General features: G+C 37.5%; 1 protein-coding gene across 1 annotated transcript in view; it reads right to left on the bottom strand.

The window, feature by feature from the left end:
• USH2A (usherin) overlaps positions 1 to 19,447 on the bottom strand; it is a gene marked incomplete at its 5' end in the record, with an annotated part of 385,998 nt that overhangs the window by 145,256 nt on the left and 221,295 nt on the right. The window contains 2 exons of the mRNA XM_082300920.1: positions 4,012 to 4,154; positions 4,325 to 4,475. Of these exons, the coding sequence (XP_082157046.1) occupies positions 4,012 to 4,154; positions 4,325 to 4,475 (294 nt within the window). The remainder of the gene's footprint in view (positions 1 to 4,011; positions 4,155 to 4,324; positions 4,476 to 19,447) is intronic.

Genomic DNA, 19,447 nt, shown 5'->3' with positions numbered 1-19,447 from the left:
TCTACAGCAGGAAGATTTAAGAGAATTGCAGAATGACAGAATATCCTGAGTTGGAAGCGACCCATCAGGATCATCAAAGCACAACTCCTGGCTCTGCACAGGACCATCACCAAGAGTCACACCATGTACCTGAAAGTGGTGTCCAAACACTTCCTGAGCTCTGTCAGGCTTGGTGCTCTGACCACTTCCCTGGGGAGCCTGTTCCAGTGCCCAAACATCCTTTGAGTGAAGAACTTTTCTCTAATACCCAACCTAAACCTCCCCTGACACAGGTTCCGGCCATTCCCTTGTGTCCTGTCACTGGTCGCCAAAGAGATCAGTGTCTACCCCTCTTCTTCCCTTTATGAGGAAGTTTAGACTGTGATGAGATCTCCCTCCTCTGCTTAGGGCTTTTCATCCTGGAACCAAAGCAGTCCAGAGGGGCATAACTCAGATGATACATTGCAGGAGATCTCTTTTTGGGTTTTTTTTAATGGTTTTTTTATCTCCAGCAACTTCAATACATAATGATCTCCAGTGACTACTGTGCGCTTTTCACCTTACTTATTGTGAGGAAACACTGGCTGGCCTAAATCTTCATTATGTATAACAGAGATGGACTTTGCAGTCACTTGCGCAAGAAATAAAAAATAAAAAATTGGACTGCCTCCTAGGCAGCTCTCAAAATCTTCTCTTCCTCCCAGTGCAAGCCAAACACTTTTAAAAGACCTTTAGTAAGAGCTCTCCATACTGGAGTTGTACACTGGCCCACAGAACTGAAATGTAGCCACTGCAGAGAACATACTGGTGACTGAGATGTCCTGCTGTATGCAACTCACTGGGCTGCAGACAGGTTCTGGGGTGTTCAAAAGCTAAAGTAGAAATTTTGCTATCTTAAAATTTGTCCAAGTCATGGTGGATTTTCTCAAGCACTAGAAAAAGCACCTTTCTCATTTGGGAGATATCCCTCTGATCAAAAATTACACCGTGTGGATTGCTATCAGCCAGTATAACTTCGTAAGTCCTAAATCTACACCCTTAGAACCCAGCAGCTGTCACTGAGGCAGCTTCAGGTAACTGTAACCAATGTCTTTGCAACTCCCAGAGAGCTCAAAGGCTTGCCATATCTAAAGGGAAAACCTAACCTGTATCTCCTTTACTATACCTAGAGGATTTCATTTTATTTCTGAATGAAATGTATGAAATTCTGCTCTCAGTTCAATGGTGCATACTGACCTCTCAGTTCAGTGGTCATTACACTGATTTCAAGAGAGCTATCTTAAATTTACATTCAAGTTACTGAAAGCAAGCTCTAATCCAGAAACTTCAGCAATTGTTTCTATCAGTAGATATTCTGGCAGTAAATAGTCTGATGCTATACTTACCAAGATCACTGGAACAAAAAACTTTTATTAATGCATGTTTAGCAGGTTTAAAAGTATTCATAGCTATGTATATTATTGTAATCTGGCACGGGCATTTTAGACTTTAAAAAATGCATGGAATCAGTTTCTAGTGCCACAATCATGTAAATGAAAGTACTTAAAAATTCTTTACTGCATTTTTTTCCTTGCATTAAAAAATACCCCAAACCTACTAATCTGTATATTAAGACAATTCATTGTCAGATACAACAGATTTTTATGGCAGCATTTGCTAATTTTTCCTTAATAATTTCCAATATCCTCCTGTTTAACTAGGTATTTATCATAAATAAAATATAATATGCAGATGTACTTTAAAATCATCAGCTTGTGTTACTGGAACTCTACTGACTTTAAAAGTGGATATGTTGATTTACAGGTATTGCTGTCAAGTATGTGTGCACACAGACACACACACACACACTTGTATTTTTTGCCTGCGGACACTTTATGCTTTGGTGAAACAAAAAAGACATATATTCACTGAATAAAATTCAATAAGAACATGTACACACACATCTATTTCAACAGAGTAAGAGATATGGGAAATTTCCACCGTTAAATTGTACTTTAAAAAGTCAAAGTCTGTTGGTTAGCAGGGCCAGGAATTAAGTGTACTTCTGCAATAAACTGTCAGAATAGGCAGTTTCACAAGAAACATGTTGAGACCTTGACAAAAATACTGCTTAGACCCAATGACAATCATTCAGTCTTAAGCAATTGAGCTGAATATCCTTTCACAGATGGCAGCTCTCCACAATGACACCACTGAGTCCTCTGTCACCACTGAAAGTTGGGTGGGTTTTTTTTAAATGACAAGGGTTGTTGGATACTGGGGATACATCAGCACGTATTCTTCAGCAGTATTGATACAAATGGAGGAGGACATTTAAAGGAAGATAATTTTGCCCTTGGAGACATGGAGTTCCTAAGTGAACTATGGAAGTTTGCTTCAAGCTAAGGAACAAGATGCTGTATCACAGCCGAAGAGGCGAGTTGTTTCTCAGTCTCAAGTATTTTAATTGCATAAACACTGGCAGAAGCATTATACTTTAACTTTCTTGCTCTTAAGTTTCCTTTGGCAACATCTACCTTCTACACTAACTTAGGGCATATCTGCAGTAAGGTTTTGCAAAGGGTAGCAGTTCATGCTAATGCACACAGACCATCCAAGTTCTATGCAGCAGGTGGCCTACATCTGTGTTCAAGAAGACTATACAGGAATGCATCACCTGTGTAGGTTTTCCACCATATCCCTAACTCCTCAAAAGAGAATTTTAAAATTGTACACCTACTACTTTGCACAAAAATAATTTTTATATTAGTAACAAGTGGTGCCTTTGAAAGGTACTTCTGTCCTCCTTCTATGTGAAAACAAACACTGTGTGAACTATCAGACCAGGCCTAAATAATTACTGCAATTTGAACAAAATAGTCATAGGAGACTGGTTGCATTTTGACTATGAATGCAGACAAGTTCAATAATATTGTACCCACTTTTGTTAGCAAACAATATAATGAAAAAAGTGAGTCTCAACAAGGATTTCTACAGGTAGATAACAGCTCTGGTGTCTCAAGATGAAGTTCAGAACTTATGGTTACTTAAAGGTAGTGTGTTCATAGAAGCATTAATACCTTTGGAGCTTAAATGAATTTATCAGATAAATTTCTGTTCTGAATCATTTGCTCAGCTTCAAAGAAAAAATGTTTTATAATTGTGGGAAAACACATTTTCAGCTCAATGTTTTCTCAACATAGACAGCCGTCCATTTAGAGAAGGGACTAAAATGAAGTTGCATCACCAGCACTGAATATTTGCTAAACCAATATTAAATATCCTGCTACCTTGCACAAGAAAGCTAACAGCTCATTTTCTTAAAAAACCCCTGGAAATTGTGTGTTTTCTATTTGTATTATGAACAACAAGCTCAAATTTTGTCATGTTTCTGCTTACATATTGAATCAGGTGCAAACTTCTGTCTTGTCAGCTAACTGGTTGTACCTGTACACTGACAGCTGTTTGCTAAATCAAGGGACTGTTGAACAAATTGTGGGGAGTGAGACTGCAGAACGTAGAACTATTAACAACAAAAGTGATGGGATTGACAGTGACAAACCCAATTTCATACCAGTAGGTCACCACTTTGAATTAAACAAAGATCACTGGGAATGAAAAGTTCTGTGGTAGCTTGAGTATTCTCAACACAGAGATAAGATAACTGTCATGTACTATTAACTTCAACTTATTTTCTCTGATATGACTGAAATCAGAATAAAGTCCCTGAATATAAAGGAACACTACTTATAAAGCTGTACTTACCAGTGTATCTTAAACAAACCATATATTTCTGGAGGGATATTATATACAGAAATAAGATACTGCTTCACAAAAGATATATGTAAACATCCATATTTTTTAATGAATATGTAAGACAACAGATACTTGATCCTTCAGGAGTTTTTACTTCAAATTAATACTAGGGAAGGAAATGCATTACTGCTCTATAACAGAGAAAGCTAGATAACTTAAAGAAATTATGTACAATGGCAGCTGGACTGTTATTTATATTTTCTGCTAAAGGCAGTTAAGTAAGATCTGACTGCTTACTGTCCTCTGCTGTAGTCATTGAAGTCCAGTTGCTATAAGCATTGCCATAACCATTGGAAGCAACCACTCTCATCTCATACTCAGTGTAGGGCTGCAGGTCTCTGACTCTGTGTTGTAAGGAAGCAGTAGGGCTGGGAAGCAAACTGCAAAGAAAAACAGCACACGTTACTTCAGAACACAACCCAGCACGTCAAGAAAGACTAAAACATTACATCTTGTAACAAGACTAGCCACCCTAAAGGTGAGCTGTATTCAAGGTAAGGGGACTTTTCCTGCTCAGCAGTGGATGGTGGTCTTGCTACGCTCTGCGTACTCTAAAATGTCACCAGCAGAACGCCTCCGCCGCATCTGGAGTCGGTAGCTGGGCGTGCCTGGGGCGTTGTTGCGAACTGGTGTAGACCAGACAACCTGAAGACTGGTTGGAGTGGCAGATGAAAGCCTTGGAGGCATCATGCCATCTGGAGCTGTTGAAAAACATGGATGAATTAGAGCAGAGAAAACCATGGAGAACATATGCCGCGTGGAAACAAAATGCTCCATATACTGGAAAAACTGCTCCTCAGGATCAACAGTAATGTTAACATGGTCCATTTAGTTTAACATTTTCACTACTGAACAATGCTGATTCTTAATTTTCTTCTTTCCAATACGTGAATATCATCTTGCTAAAAGCAAACCTCCAAACACCAAAAGTAATTCAGAAGCAACATATTTTCTACCACCTGTTCAAATATTATCTACTTCTCCCTGTGCCCAGCTCTGCCACCCTGAGAAGGTAAGGAAATGCTCACAGAAATGTTACCCAGCATGAGTAAAACTGATCAGACTTTTTACCATTCAAATACCTTCTCACCCTTATAAATGAATAATAATTTAAAAACAGAAGAAATATTAAGTTAAGAACATCTTTAAGTAGAAATCAAAATAGATTCTCTAAAGTCTCAGTCTCTAGCCCACTGTTTTGTTAAGGAAATTAATTTTTATGAAGTCCAAGGAAGTGCAGATCAAAATGTGTCAGTAATGATACCACCAATGACCTTTAACTGCTGCAAATTTCACTGCATGCAGTAAAAAGGACTATGCCAATTTACACCGGTGAGTTTATGGCTTTGTTTTTTCTTTAACAAGAAATCAATCTGTTGAAAAAACTTTCTGTATTTAAACACATCTGTAACTTTTATATATAACACATCTGTAGCCATTGCTCTGTAGCTCTTTTTCTAGAGTTAAAACACTGAAAAGTTACTCCCTTTGCCATTTAAACTCTTGTATAATAGTTTTGCTTTTCATGGTCCCGTAGTTACCATTTGCTTTTATCCTTTGGTCTTTACAACGGAAATTTTTCTTCATTGCTGTTATTTTCTTCTTGTCTCTATTGGAGAAAAACCAGCCTCACAGATCTCTAACTTAAAGTGTAGTTGTAAGCCTCAGGGCCTAAGCTGTAAGTTTTAAGATGAGCAAACAGTAATTTACAGTAAGCTTTATGATTTTCATTTACCACCTGTATATGAGGTGGTTACTAAGAGGGAAGAAACAGAATTTGTGATACACTCTCTGAGTCATTCTCTCCCTGAGACAGGTGAAAGGAGGCATCGACTCTGAAAAGAAAGACATCAGTCACATGTAATAGTTTTTATTTATACTGATATATACATTAACAGATATGTGAACTAGCATCTGATATTTTTACTCTGATTATACATCTGGCGAACTTCAACATTTTTCATCTCCAGATCCAAACTGTATTACAGGAAAAGGCACAAGACATGTCATGCTCCAACCTAAGAGACTTGCTCCCTTTACATTAATTTCAAGGTCTGCCAGTTCTCATCCAAAATTTTTACTAAAAGCTGGCTTCTGGAGTACTGGAGTTACTATCAGGTACTTTTGACAGCTGCCCCCAAGCCCTACAGCCCTCCTGGTTTTTTTCAGGACAAGATGAAATAGAACAGAATGTCCAGCTTCTCTCATTCCCTTCTGCTTCTCTCTGTCACTGCAAAAAAGAAAACATATAATATGGGGGCTTGAGCCAGCCTGACTGCGTTTGGATGTTCCTTCCTGCTGCTATCTACATCTAAGCAATAAGGCTCCAGTAAATCCCAGCTAAACCTGAAAATTGCCCATTTTCAAATCCGGAAAATCTCTGAGACTACCAAAGTTCATGGTCTGCAAATCCCGTGCCAACACCTTCAAGGCCAATCAAGAGCCTATGAGCACCTCAATTCAGAAGGAAGAAGTCGGCTGGTTTAACTTAAACAGCCCAGTATCCCTCCAGCTGAGCCATGAAAAACAAACATTTGTACACCAAATGTCTCTGCACATAAAGTTCTCTCTCAAAGTAAAATGGAGAATATATTTATTTACCTTACATAACATTGTTCTGTTTAGCAGCAACATAAGCACTGTTGGATTTGTGCTAGAAGAGATTTGAAAACTTACAGATGTAAAGTACAGTACGCACAGATAATCACGCATTATTTTGGCATCCTTTATAAGGTGGTTCCTGAAGTTGTTTACAGACAGAGACAGCACAAGAAAGATGACGCAATTAACATAAAAATCTTTAGCTGAGGGTTTTTAAGACTTTTTCTAAGCTGACACCAACAGGAGGAGTCAATATCCCCTCAAACCTAGACATTTTAAACTAAAATGTCTGCAGCTTAAAATGCACCAGTTTTTTATGTTCACACAGAAATTCTACACAGCAAAAAATGCTACATCTAAAAATGGATCTAATTAGCCGACCTAGTAATTAAGCCAGGAAGTCAAAGTTCATGTTATTGAGGAGACAGTTATGAGGCAACTCACTGAGGAGGCAAAAGCGTTAAATTTATTTGCAGTTCTGTCAGGACACATCACTTCACCTTTGTCTTTCATTTCCCAATCTGTTAAATGGAGATAATAATACTTATCCTCCTTTGTAAAGCTCTCTGAGATCTACAAAGTAAAAGCTCCGATTAAGCTGTATGTACGTATAGAGGTGGTTATTACAGCGATACAGGAATGTTCATCGAAAAACAAAGATGTAGCTGTCTAAATGTCAATAACAATTCCACAGTGTGGATGTTATTTTAATGGTGCAGGTAATCTCAGCTAAATGTTCAAATCTCTTCTACCAACAAAAGCACAGCATAGAGAAGAGTAGAAAATTTGAACAAATCTCTACTGTGAAAGTCGAGTGACCTGTAGAACAAGCCAAGCCCACTACTTTCAAACCAACGTTACAATATACAGCAATTGTATTTATCTGAAAGGCTTCCTATAGCCCACAGAGAATTTCGTCAGTGATGTACGAGTGAGTGTTCTCCAAAGAAATGGGGCAGGGGGGCAGGAGGGTACAGCAAATAAATTGTCAAGTCTCTGCTGAGTCATAATGAGAAAGGTGCTCTATTAAACTAATCACGATTTGCTCATTAAAACCGCAGAGCACTTACCCCCCAAAATGGTAATTCTAATTTGCACACAAAACATCCTCTGACTATTTCAAGCATTCCTCATCACCAAGGTCTTCAGTGTAACATTTCCCCCAGCTTAACCCTTTTTATCCAGTCCATATTCCCAAGAGACTCCTTACTACCCAAGTTATAACTGGCAACAAGCAATAATTCTACTGTGAATTTCTCAACAGAAGAGCCATGTATCTATCAGCTTGATATATCGTCTTTAAGATGCAGTGTTGCTCAAAAATCTCCCCTCGAGCTTTAATATGACCCTCAGGGGGCAAGCACTCCACTTGCAACCTACTGAATCAACATCTAGACCTGTAAATCCTCACTTAGCAGGGCAGAAAGTCATGCTTTGTATATCAAGAGACTACAAAGGCAGAATAAAATATTTAATCAGATGTCAATTCTAATCAAATAATTAATAAACAGTTCCACAAAACAATAAAAACTGAAGACTGCTTCAAGATGACAATGATATATTGTATTCCAGATACTCAGGTACATGCAGATGGATTGAGAAAGATCTGATCCCACTTCAGCCAGTAATCTGCTAAGCAGCCCTTGAAAAGTGTTTCAACTTTTTGCCTCCATTTCTTCACCTCAAACAACATATGCAAAAATAGTCAGCTTTATAAGTATTTGTTTATTTTAGGAGCAAGCACTGTGTGAAATGATTGTGCTTAAATGCTTATTCCATGTTGAAAGCTTAGTTTTTTCTAGAGGTATTCATTATATTTATCATAAGGATTTATCTGAAATGTAAATTTTCTGAAAGTAGATGACTTTGAATAGGACTATAAAAAGGTGAACTACTATTAGGACAATAAATGATTATTTAGTTATAAAAATGTCTGCACTATTAATCTTTCATAAGAAGAAGAAAAACCAGCAGAGCTTGATTACAGATCTATAAAATTGGTGCAAACTCACACCAACTTTGAAGTGTCACCTCTTTCAACAGAGATCAGATATACTGACCACAATGTATCCATAATATCTCCAGATAGGCAGCTGGAAGAGTTTGGAGCTATGAATACGTAACTCTACAATTTGCCACATCTGCACATAAAAAACGTTTAGCATTTTTTTCTTATCAAAATCTACTTCATACACATGGACGCAAATGATAACTGCAGGTATTTAACCACAGGGAAGGAGGAAAACAGGCTTTCCACCGTTTGTACCAAAAACAGCAAGGAAAAATTCCAGTCCAACTGCCTTTAGATGAGTGTCTTGCTCTTGTCATGATTACTCTTCCTCTTTTCCAGGTTCAATTCACAGACCCCACTTCTTTATCTCATTGTAGTGCTTCTTTAGGTACTCCTGATTCATTTTCTATTTTAGGTACCCATACTGAGATCATCTCATCATAGCACATTTTATGGCAATATGTTCTGCACATTGATGTTTGTTTCTCCTGATTTCTCAGGTATGCCTGTTATCTAGTGGTTTGCTCAGCCCAAATAATTCCAGTCATTGCACTCCCCATAATTCTCTACTTGGGCGTGTGCTTTAGTTTCATTTCAGAGAAAGAGAGGCCGTGATGGTGGGCCATATGTCATCACTGGAACAGCATGCTAGTTACAAACCTTTATCTCTTGGCAAAGCAGAAAATTGCCTTTTTTGTTTCTTATCTTCATGGGTTCATAGAAGTTTACTCTGGGTTGGTTTTTAACTCTTTCCCATTATTTTTCCTTCTCAGCGTATAGCAAATATAAGCAATTGCTCTTGATTATTTCATTTAATATATATGTGCAACCATGTTGTTTTTCACACTCTCAGTGACTAGAGAATGCACAGAATATTCTTGTATTTTCTTTCTGATTTTATAATTTCACTGCCAGAGGTTTTCAGTTACAGTACAGCTCCATCTAACAATACATATACCAAGAATGACACACCCTTATTCAACACACATCCTCGTGGTTTGGAACATACAATGTGAAAGGTTCATGGTGGCCCTCTTGCTTTCCCCTCTCTGGCACATTTATCTTGGCAAGAAAGAAAGCTGTGTTTTGGCAAAAAAGCAAATAGAGAGATACAAAGGAGTAGCTTAAAGCCTTCGTAAACTTAGAGTAAGTCCAAACTTGTTCACACCTCACATTGAAATTTTCTTTTCAGAAGTGTAACATAAACAGCGTGCAGAAATATCTTGTTCTCTTCATGATCTATCCTGTTTTATACCTCTGCTCTCTGCTGTAATAGTAATTTCATTTGAAAAGATGCTTTGTAAATCTATTCACTTTTAGCATTAAACTTTAATGTTACTTGTACTTGTGTGGCACAATATAATTCAGAAAAATAAAAATAAGATGTTTGAAAAAAAATCTAAAATTTATCTTTATCTGGATTAAGTGTGTAAACTCTAACTGTGGATTTTTCTGTACTTTCACTATTTGCTATTCTAAGCTGCAGAGCATAATTTTAGTAGGGTCCTAAAAGTCAACTTGGGCTTTACTCCATGACCTGCAGACCCAAAGTGTAAGACAATTTTCTTTTTGAAATCCCAAAGCAGGTTTACTTATTCCTCATTAATATTGTTCTAGCAAAAAAAAAAAAAAAAAACCCAAAAAAACCAAAAAACAAACAAACAAAAAAAACCAAAAAAAAACCCCCCAAAAAACCAAACTCCAAAACAATCAGACCTTCCCTTCCTTTTAATGAACTTTTCTTCATGTGCAACCTTAACACCTGCAACCTGGGTGTGGGTCTCAAGTGGAAATACGTCTAAGAGATGCTCCTTTCCTAAATGTTACATTTTAATGAGGTCAACACTATAAAAATGTCTTACAGATTTGTCACCTCACTTTTCCATAAGAAGTAACCTGCCTTTCTTTCTCATGTTAGGTGGAGGTTTGTCCATCTTACTCAGCAAGAACTTTACTAAACTCTAAAAGCTACAAAAGAATGCCAATAAGCAATTAGCGGAATGATTAATGATTTTAATACCTGTAGTAAGGACATTGGCTAGAATTTATAACTGCCCAGTAAAACTAATTATTCATCAGACTGTTTAAAAGGATTGCTAGCCAATAACTGCCATATACAAAATTAATTTTTTTTAAAATACTATGAAGAAAAACCATAAGTAATGGCATTACAAGATAAGGCAGAAACTGCAATTAAACAAACAGCTCCTGCTAGTTAATTGTGACTGGCTACTGGGAAATGAAATATCTCTGTGAAATAGCTTTAAGAAACTATCAGATCTGTCTGTTTTAACTTAAGGGGACAGATGCGGCAAGAGCAGAGGGAACAAGATCCTGTCTATCTTCATGCAACAACTTCAGCTTCCTGCATGAAGCAGCTTTAGAGATTAAATTCAGGAAGTTTTTTGAGATTGTGGGCGTTTTTTGTAGTAGTAGTCGTAGTAGTAGCAGCAGCAGTAGTAGTAAATTACTTTTTTGTAGTTGGTTCTCTGAGGGTTTGGGTTCTTTTGTTATTTTTTTTAAATGAAAAAGGTGAAAGAATCTGACATCATCAAAATCTTACAGCTTTCTTTACAATTAATATCTGGCATCAGACAACTATAACCAGAGGCCAGCATGGTACCTTCTACACTGATAGAGACACCTCTGGTGAGAGCCTTTAGATTGCTGGGGAGGAAACTCCTGGCTAAACTAAAATTTCTTTCTTAATATTGTTGCCACAATTTCAGAGAACTGCAGGATGGCTTTTAAACTTATTGCTTCCTGTTTGAAACTAAACAGTTCTTAGATAGCTCTGGAAATCCAGAGACTTCCCAAAAGCAACAAAAGAATCAGATTTTATCACCCGTGGTTGGGAAAAGCCAAGGGAAGAACGTTTAAACCTATGTAGCTAAAAGAACAATAAGGGAGAGGCATATAGCAACCTCCAACTTCGCAGAAGTTTTGCAAAGACAGAGAATGTTTCCCAGGACACACAGAAATGTGTGTCCTGGGAAACAGGACATACAGCAGTGGGATTAAACTTCTGCAAGAAAGCTTTCAAATCTCCATCAGACTAAACAAATGCTTATTGGAAATGAGATAACTTACAGTTTTGAGGAAAGAAGATGGCATGAGTTGATTTCCCAATTAAATCTTTTTCAGCCTAATAGTTCTCTGAAGGAGATTCTAACATCATAGAAGAAGAGAAAGTTAAAAGAAAAAGGAAAAGACACAGAAGCGGTGATGTTACAAGAAGCATATGCATCATTCTGAAGCACAATCTGTTAAAAATTAGTTTTTAATATTGATTTATACTATGACTGAAGGAAAAAGGATAACAAAGGATACTCAAAACCAGAAAGCACCAAGTGGGCATGGCTTCTGCAAATGATTACTAGCTATGCAGGGTTGTCAAGCATTGGAACAGACTGCCCAGGGAAGAGGTGGAGTGACCATCCCTGGAGGTATTTAAAAGGCTTGCAGATATGGTGCTTAGGGACACGGATTAGTGGTGGATCTGGTCATGTTAGGTTAATGGCTGGTCTTGGTGATCTTAAAGGTCTTTTCCAACCTAAATGATTCTGTAATTCTGTATCTCCATCCAATGTGGCAAAGGAAACAAAGAAAACACAGCAGCCTCAACTGAATGCTAAAGAAAATGAGACACTGGAAAACATGTGAAAGTTCTCACTAAATAAGAAGTCTCATTACATAAGACATCTCTTCACACTGCACTCCTGCAGTATGGATGTGTTGGAGGACTGTTAAAGAACAGGCTACCCTGTTGGTAGAAAACTCCAGCTGATGTGCATTTTTACAGAAGCCTCAGTTTATATATCCCTGTATGTACAGACTGGAGAACAATGCAGGGGTGCAAATAAATTAGCTCCACAATAAAATTACCTGTAGTTATTTTTAACCCATAAATTTCTTCTCAGTACATAATGGATGGTGTGAAATACTACCATTTCTGATGGAAACTAAGCTTGAGAGTTCCCATAAATAGAAAATGGATCCGACAAGATGACAGATTAGTTGGTTTTAGGGAGCCACTATGCACAGTGGGTGGTGCAGTCTTATTACATCTTAAATATCCTACAGGTGTCTGTGAGATCCAGGTCACTGGACTACCTTTTGGCCACGAAACAACTGCAGCCAGAACAGAATTTCTCCCTCTCAAATACTTGCCTTACTTGCAGAAAGAGGAGGAAAAGAGGTTCCCTAGTGTTCCTGCTCCTAGTAATCAAGGCAACACAGAGTTAGCTTTTGTTCACAGCTACTACTTAATTCTTTATGATATATATGGTAATCACAAAGAGACTTTGACTCATTGTCAAAATTAGTCAAAAACTCTAACTTTAAAGACTGGGAGTCTTATCTTTGCTTGCAAGAAATGTTGTTCACCTAAAGACAGTAGAAGTCATGCCGGTAGAATACAGAGTACATAATTCTTTGAAAACTGACTTCTTAAGGTGCCATCAAGTGTCTCGTAAAATTTTTCTCCCTGAAAGCTTGTTTCAGCAGCAACCATATTCTCACGAATGGAAGTTTAAAAAAGCCCAAATAACCTAAAAAAAACCCCTAACAAACCATAAACTATTTTGCTCCAATCTTCACGCTATTAAAAAGCATATTATCTTTTCCTGTTCACCTGAGTTGGACACGGCTGAAAACAAAAATATCAAAGCAACAATATCTATTAAGTAGAAACTCTGGTTTGTGTGTCAACTTAACCTGCTTCTCAATTCACACTATGGCATTCAAAGCATATAGACTTTGATGTAGCCTATATTCTCAAGTTTTCATCTGCAAAGTACAATACACGTCAGATTCAGACAAAATACCAAAAATGACTGTATATTTTATTAAAAGCCTATTTTTATTCTCTCTCTCTTTTTAACAAAAGTCTAATTTAGTTGTTGTTCCCTTAGGTACGAGGTACACAGTTCATAATTCATTTGATATAAAATGTCAGTTTAGATTTTTGCTCTTCTTTGATAAATGAGAAAAAAACATGTACATTTCAATTTCCTTCTACGAGGTTTCACTAACAGAAGCCCCCCTTCCCACTGTGCTGCTCAAAGACCTTTGCGTTAAATTAAACATCAAGATTCAGAAACTGTAGGGAATGATATTTCCAAGACATACAGTACAAATACATGAGAGTGGGAAAAAAGGTAATGATTTTTCCTACCAATAAAGTGATGTCTCCCAAAGAGCATCTTTGATCCCTGAATTAGTTCTCAGTTATAATTTAATATATCAAAACTGTCAGCAGCTTTCCTTACATTTAAGCATAAAGTGATATAGTCAGCTCCACAAAGAGCAAAATACAACAGTCAGGGTCTTTCTCCCCCTACCCCCAACATGTGCTCGTGACTCTGAGGTCCATCAATATTAATGGAGAAAATCTGTGTACATCAAAGGAAACAGCAAAGAATTAATTTAATTGTATCTGTCATCATTACTAGTATGGAGTGTTTTTTCCTATATAACAGAATCCTGCCATTGATCAACATGGAGAACTCTCAGGGGTGTGATCTGCACAATGGAAAAGAGAAGAATCAAAAATTTAGTTCTGGAAAAAAACTGATATAATTAGGAAAAAGAACAACAAAACACTGTGTATTATTCTCATGTAACACATGAGGCCAAGGCTGACAAATCTGACCTACCACATTTACAAAGTAAACAAGAATTCTTATCACTCCTCCAAATGCCAACTGCAATGCTATGGCTGTCACTTCACGTTACAGTCCAGTCCAACAGCTGCAGTATCAATAAATGAAGCTGTATTAGAAAATAGCAGCAGGATCACATTCTGACGCCCACGCTGAGTATCTGCACTGATGAACAACAAACAACGTACATCCACAGCCACGAACGCCCGGAACTCAGCACCTTCTCCTCTTGCCCTCTGTGCTGCTGCCATGCACACAGCCTCACCCCAGCCTGGAAAGTGTTGTCAGCCCCGGGTTACAACAGCACCTGCTCTCTTTTTCCCAGTAAATGAGACTTTCCCCTACACCCAATAGCAGAGTTTCAACAAGACAGATGGGCAGTAGTCTTCATTCCAGTAGTCTGCATCCCCAGCAACTGGGAGACAGCATGAATGATCCAGATCTCTTTTTTTCAGGCACTGTTTTAACAGAGATAAGATATGAAAGAATATGAAAGGTAGCATCTCCATTCCACCTAACTGTGGCAAAAATCCCTGATTGTTTTTATGGATTGGTCAACTGACAGAAATACAATCTAGGTGTTATATACTAAAGCAAAATATTTAATATTTAGGGTGAATAAAAAGCAATTCAGATGAGAATATTTCCATATAGAAATAATCTGCTCCAAATATACAGTTGACATCTCTGATGACTAGGGTAAAAGGATTGCAACCTTTTGTAGTCCAGCTATCCATACAGGAATGTTCATACAGCATTATTAAGTAGCTACTCATCAGTTAATGCCCTGTTCTAGACACTTTTAACAAATAAACCATTTATATGAATTATTTCTGGGCTTCATTTCCTTAGATAATAGTGAAGAACGCATAAATCCACTGGAATTGGTGGTAGTGTGTCTATATACAACAATGAATGATCTCTTCACAAGTATTTTTACTGAAAAGACTACTGTTGTCTTGTCCAAAATCAGGTAGCCTAATTGATTAAAAGTCTTTGTAACACCATTGCACTTTATTCAAACCCAAACCAGACTAAATGTGTTTTGCCTTCTGTGCCACAAGACATTTCAGAGCATTTACCCCAAAACCACAAACTATTCATCACAGGCTGAGGTAAACACCTTGGCAATACTTACTCTCTAAAATAGATCTTCTTCACTTTTTTGACAAAAGTGAAGAGCCAGAGCAAACTTCCTCTCCTTCATTCATTTTTAAAACATAGGGCTAAATCTTCAACACAGAAAATTTACAGCTAATTAATTCAGATTACAACCATCAGTTGAGTATTTTGGACAGCAGTATCAATTTCTTATGAATAACCCCCTCAAACAGGCTACTTAGTATGTAAGAGTATTTACAACTTCAATGTAAAGAAAAACAGAGAAAAAAGAATTTTTTTTTTCTTTATATAATGCCATCTCTTCACTTATTCAACTTCTTTTCTTTGTATATGTATTATTAGAAATGTTTAGATAATCTAAAATTGGTCATCCTGAATGCACACATTTTCTCTGTTCACAGAGAAAACGCTGCATAAACTATGGTGACACCTTTCACAGAGAGGCAATCCCCCAGCCTAAGCTAAGAGACAAGAAGAAAGGCTGACAAACTTTGTGACATGTATATTATACTTTTCAGCACGAGGAAGAATATAAAATTTTCTTTTACCTTCTGTTGCTAACACATGCCTCCCTTTATCTGTAAAAGGGGAATAGCATCCTCAGTCACCTGAGAAGCCTCCAGGAAATCTGAATTAGCAGATATATTCATAAAAATCATAAAAGTGAATAGGTCAGCATACAAACAGTAAGGATTAATATAATTCAATACTGGACATATCCCCCTGTAACATGAAATACATGAATTCCCTTTCTCATTTTACTCAGCTGAAATTAATCTAAGACCATAGTATTTCTTTGTCAGAGGAATAAGCATGCTCTGCATAGAGATCCAAAGATAAAAAAAGACAGAAAGCAATCATGTATACATGAACATGCATATACTGATGTATCATATTCATTTTTTTGTGTGTGTGCACCTGCACATGCATGCAGACACAAAAATAACATTCAGAAAGAAAAGAACAATGAGGAAAAAGTTTCCAAATGCCAGGAATCAATCATTAAGGGCTATAGACTCTTATAGGTGCCTTTGTTGAAAGAAAGAGGGTAGCATACACCAACACTGTGTTAAAGGAACACCTGAGAAGTGGTGACTCTAATGAGTGATCCTCACTCAACTTCCATTTCCTCTCCCTTTCTGCCTTTATAGAGAAGCTTATTTCTCCTTAGGTACTCAGCCAACTAACCTAAAGATAACAACATAGAGGGAACAGAACGAGGAGTGCTACACTAAGAAAAAGGAGGGAAAAGTCAAACCACTACCAGAATATGAAGGAAAAATACTTCATTTCTGCCAAGTGTTTTAAGAATTCAGATATAAAGTTTCATTTTTTTTTTTAATTCAATTTCAGATCTTTTTTCAAACTACAGAGAAGACTCCCAAAATGGAGTTACTAAGACTAATTTTTAACTGTAAATAGAACCAGCAAAAAAAAGTGAAAGCACTTTTATGGCCATGATGTTTAAGAAAGATCATCTCTGATTTTGTCCCAGCTAAAGAGAGGAAAAGAACAGTGATTTGGCTCCCTCTACATTTAAACCTCAGCAAGGTCTTAAAAAACCCCTTAATTTTTCCCCCCATAAAGCTTTTTTTCCCCTAACGTGGAAATGTAACAAATATGCAACAGGGTGATAGCACTTTGCTGGAGGTGTAGAGATTTCATTGCAGGCAGAGGAACTTGAAAACTTCCTGAAAGGGCCCCCTCTGCAAAGGGGCTCAAACCTTCAAACCTTGCCACTTTACTGAAATGCTTTATGATCACCAGGCTAACTTCCATAATCTAGATGCTTCAAGTGCAGAAAATAGAGAATAACATTACATAAAACTCCCAACAAACCAATGAACAAACAAACAATTCACAGATACTTGTCTTTTCTCACAGTTAATGAAAATGAAATTTTATTCTGAAACCTACAGGGGCAGGAGTTGTCCAAAAAGAAAGTATAAAAACATGAGCTTTTTAGAAAAGCAGTGCAAATCATAGTAGCAAAGTAACAAAAATTTATCTGATTCCTAGCACTTACATATATCTGGAAAATGGTTCTAAAGACAAAATTCATGGTGTGATTTTTCTACGCAGTCTTCTCTACGTTTTCACCAGGAATTTCAACAGCATTTTATTGCAGAATTCCTTCAACAGAACCTAATTGATCACATAAAGAATGCTGACTTTACTTATGGTACTGAAAACTCTAGCTCAGATTTGCTCAGAATGAATAGGAAAATCAAAAGTAAAAAAACCCCAAGCATGAATAAGCTTGAGATTATATAAAAATTCCACACTTCATCTAAATTGTGTCCTTTTTCGTGTACAATTGAAATTGGTCTGAAATAGGTTAATGTGATAGCAGGTAATAATTTAAAATAATGATCTACCTCAAAATTTCACAACAGCCCATTTCCCCCCTTTTTATATATTCTTCTGTACTTCTGAAGTACAATTAAGCTGTAATATTTCAGCATGGAGTCTTCTCTAGCACACATTTCCTCTAAGAGGTCTTAAGTACAGTCTGGATCTCACGCTAGGCCTAAGGTTTTGGAAAGACCTGAGTGAGACCTCTTCAGTAAGGTTAATTGCCAGCTTATAGATGATCAACTAGCTGTTGCACAGTTTTCCCTGTCTCATCTGGCTCTCCCTAAGCAAGCAAACACATCCATGTTCTTCCAGGCAACTAAAATTGCTGGTTTTACCCTCTTGTCCCAGCTGTTTCATGCTGCTCTAGAAGAGAGAAGGCAACCAAAAAGCTGATAAATGCAGGTGCCCTGATTCTAAACCATGGAAAGAGCACAGCTAGAACTATGGGAGATCTGCCCAGCCCCAAAAGAGAAGGGCTCAAAGGCAAAGAGAAGGAGGCAATCAGAAGAAAAGGACATAGCTGGAGTGTCATTTGCCTGCTGGCAAAACTCCCCAGTTTTATGAGTGGGGAATTACACTAAACTTCAATTTAAAGCACCTTTATGAGGTGTGGAGTTAGGCTGAGCCCCAGCTGGCTGCAATTTAGGAAAGCGAGCAGCAAAGAGGGCACCTCTGTGCCTCCCATTGCCAAAGCCTGAAGACACAACTGTTCAGGAATGAGACTTACTTCTCTCATCACTTGCCATTCCAAAACACGCACCCAAAATCAAGAATAGACACAGTACGAGCTCACTGAAAGGTGTGCTGAACAGCCTGGGAGAGGGGAATAAAAGAAGAAAATAGCACTAATGAAAATGACAATCAGTTCAATACTGCAGAGATTAGAGAAGAATTACTCTTTCAGTAGAACAACTCCCAGTTTTCCACACAAGCAGTTTTGCAATCCTACCCTTATATCCCCATGATATCATCTTTCTGGACAAAAGGAACTGGAACGGACAATTTACACGGCTTGCTACTGACACTGTAATTAGCCAGGTCATTGATGAGAGATGCACGAAAGCTCTTTCACTCTCCCTACTCTATCCTGGTATCTCCTTAAACTACCTCTACAAAGGATATGATCATAATTTTTCACAAAGAACTTTCTGTTAACATAAATGATATAGCAAAAAAGAATCCTCTTGGATTCTTTCTCTTGGATTTTTCTCTAAAGAGAGATGGGAGAGAGAGGAAATGGAGAAGAGGGGGAAGGAAAAGAGAGAGAAAAAAGTGATGTCTTAAATACCTTAAATTTGAAGCAAAGGACATTCCTTCAAAACAAATTTTATGGTGTGACTCAGTGTGATACTGGAAAAATGGGAAAACAAATCTGTCTCACAGGGAAAATTCTAGCATATTCAAGTTTGATCTTTCTTCCTAAATTATTCTGACTTAGCATCAGTTTGCTTTGTTCACTGAATATTCATTCTTCTAAGGAGGCCTGCTGGCTTCAGTGATCAACTTGCATGAGCAAATGCTTTCAGATGTGAATATAAGAGGTATGATGTGGTTCCTACTTGTTTGCATAATTAGATCAGAGGTCCTATGATGATGTTCAATATCCAAATTGATATTGATATAATCCAGTCTCCGAGGTGTTGCAACTTAAACTAACAGTGGCTGAAATCCTCTGGTTGCAGGGCACCATCTCCTGCAGATCTTGAGCAAACATCAACAGCTACAGGTATGTAGGCTCAAGTTTTGCTGCTGAGAAGAAGCCTGGGCAGAGGCATGCAGTATTCCACACAGAAACAGGGGCTTAAGGGTCTAAGGCAAAATCTTACATCTTTCCCTGCTAGACATCCTATGTTGCGCAAATCACGGACAGAGCACATAATCGAACAACATACTTAATAAATCATGGCAGAGTTTAAAG

The sequence above is a fragment of the Coloeus monedula genome, assembly GCF_965178545.1.
Source record: "Coloeus monedula genome assembly, chromosome: 2".
Lineage (NCBI taxonomy): Eukaryota > Metazoa > Chordata > Aves > Passeriformes > Corvidae > Coloeus > Coloeus monedula.
This window is presented reverse-complemented; position numbering and strand designations above follow the sequence as displayed.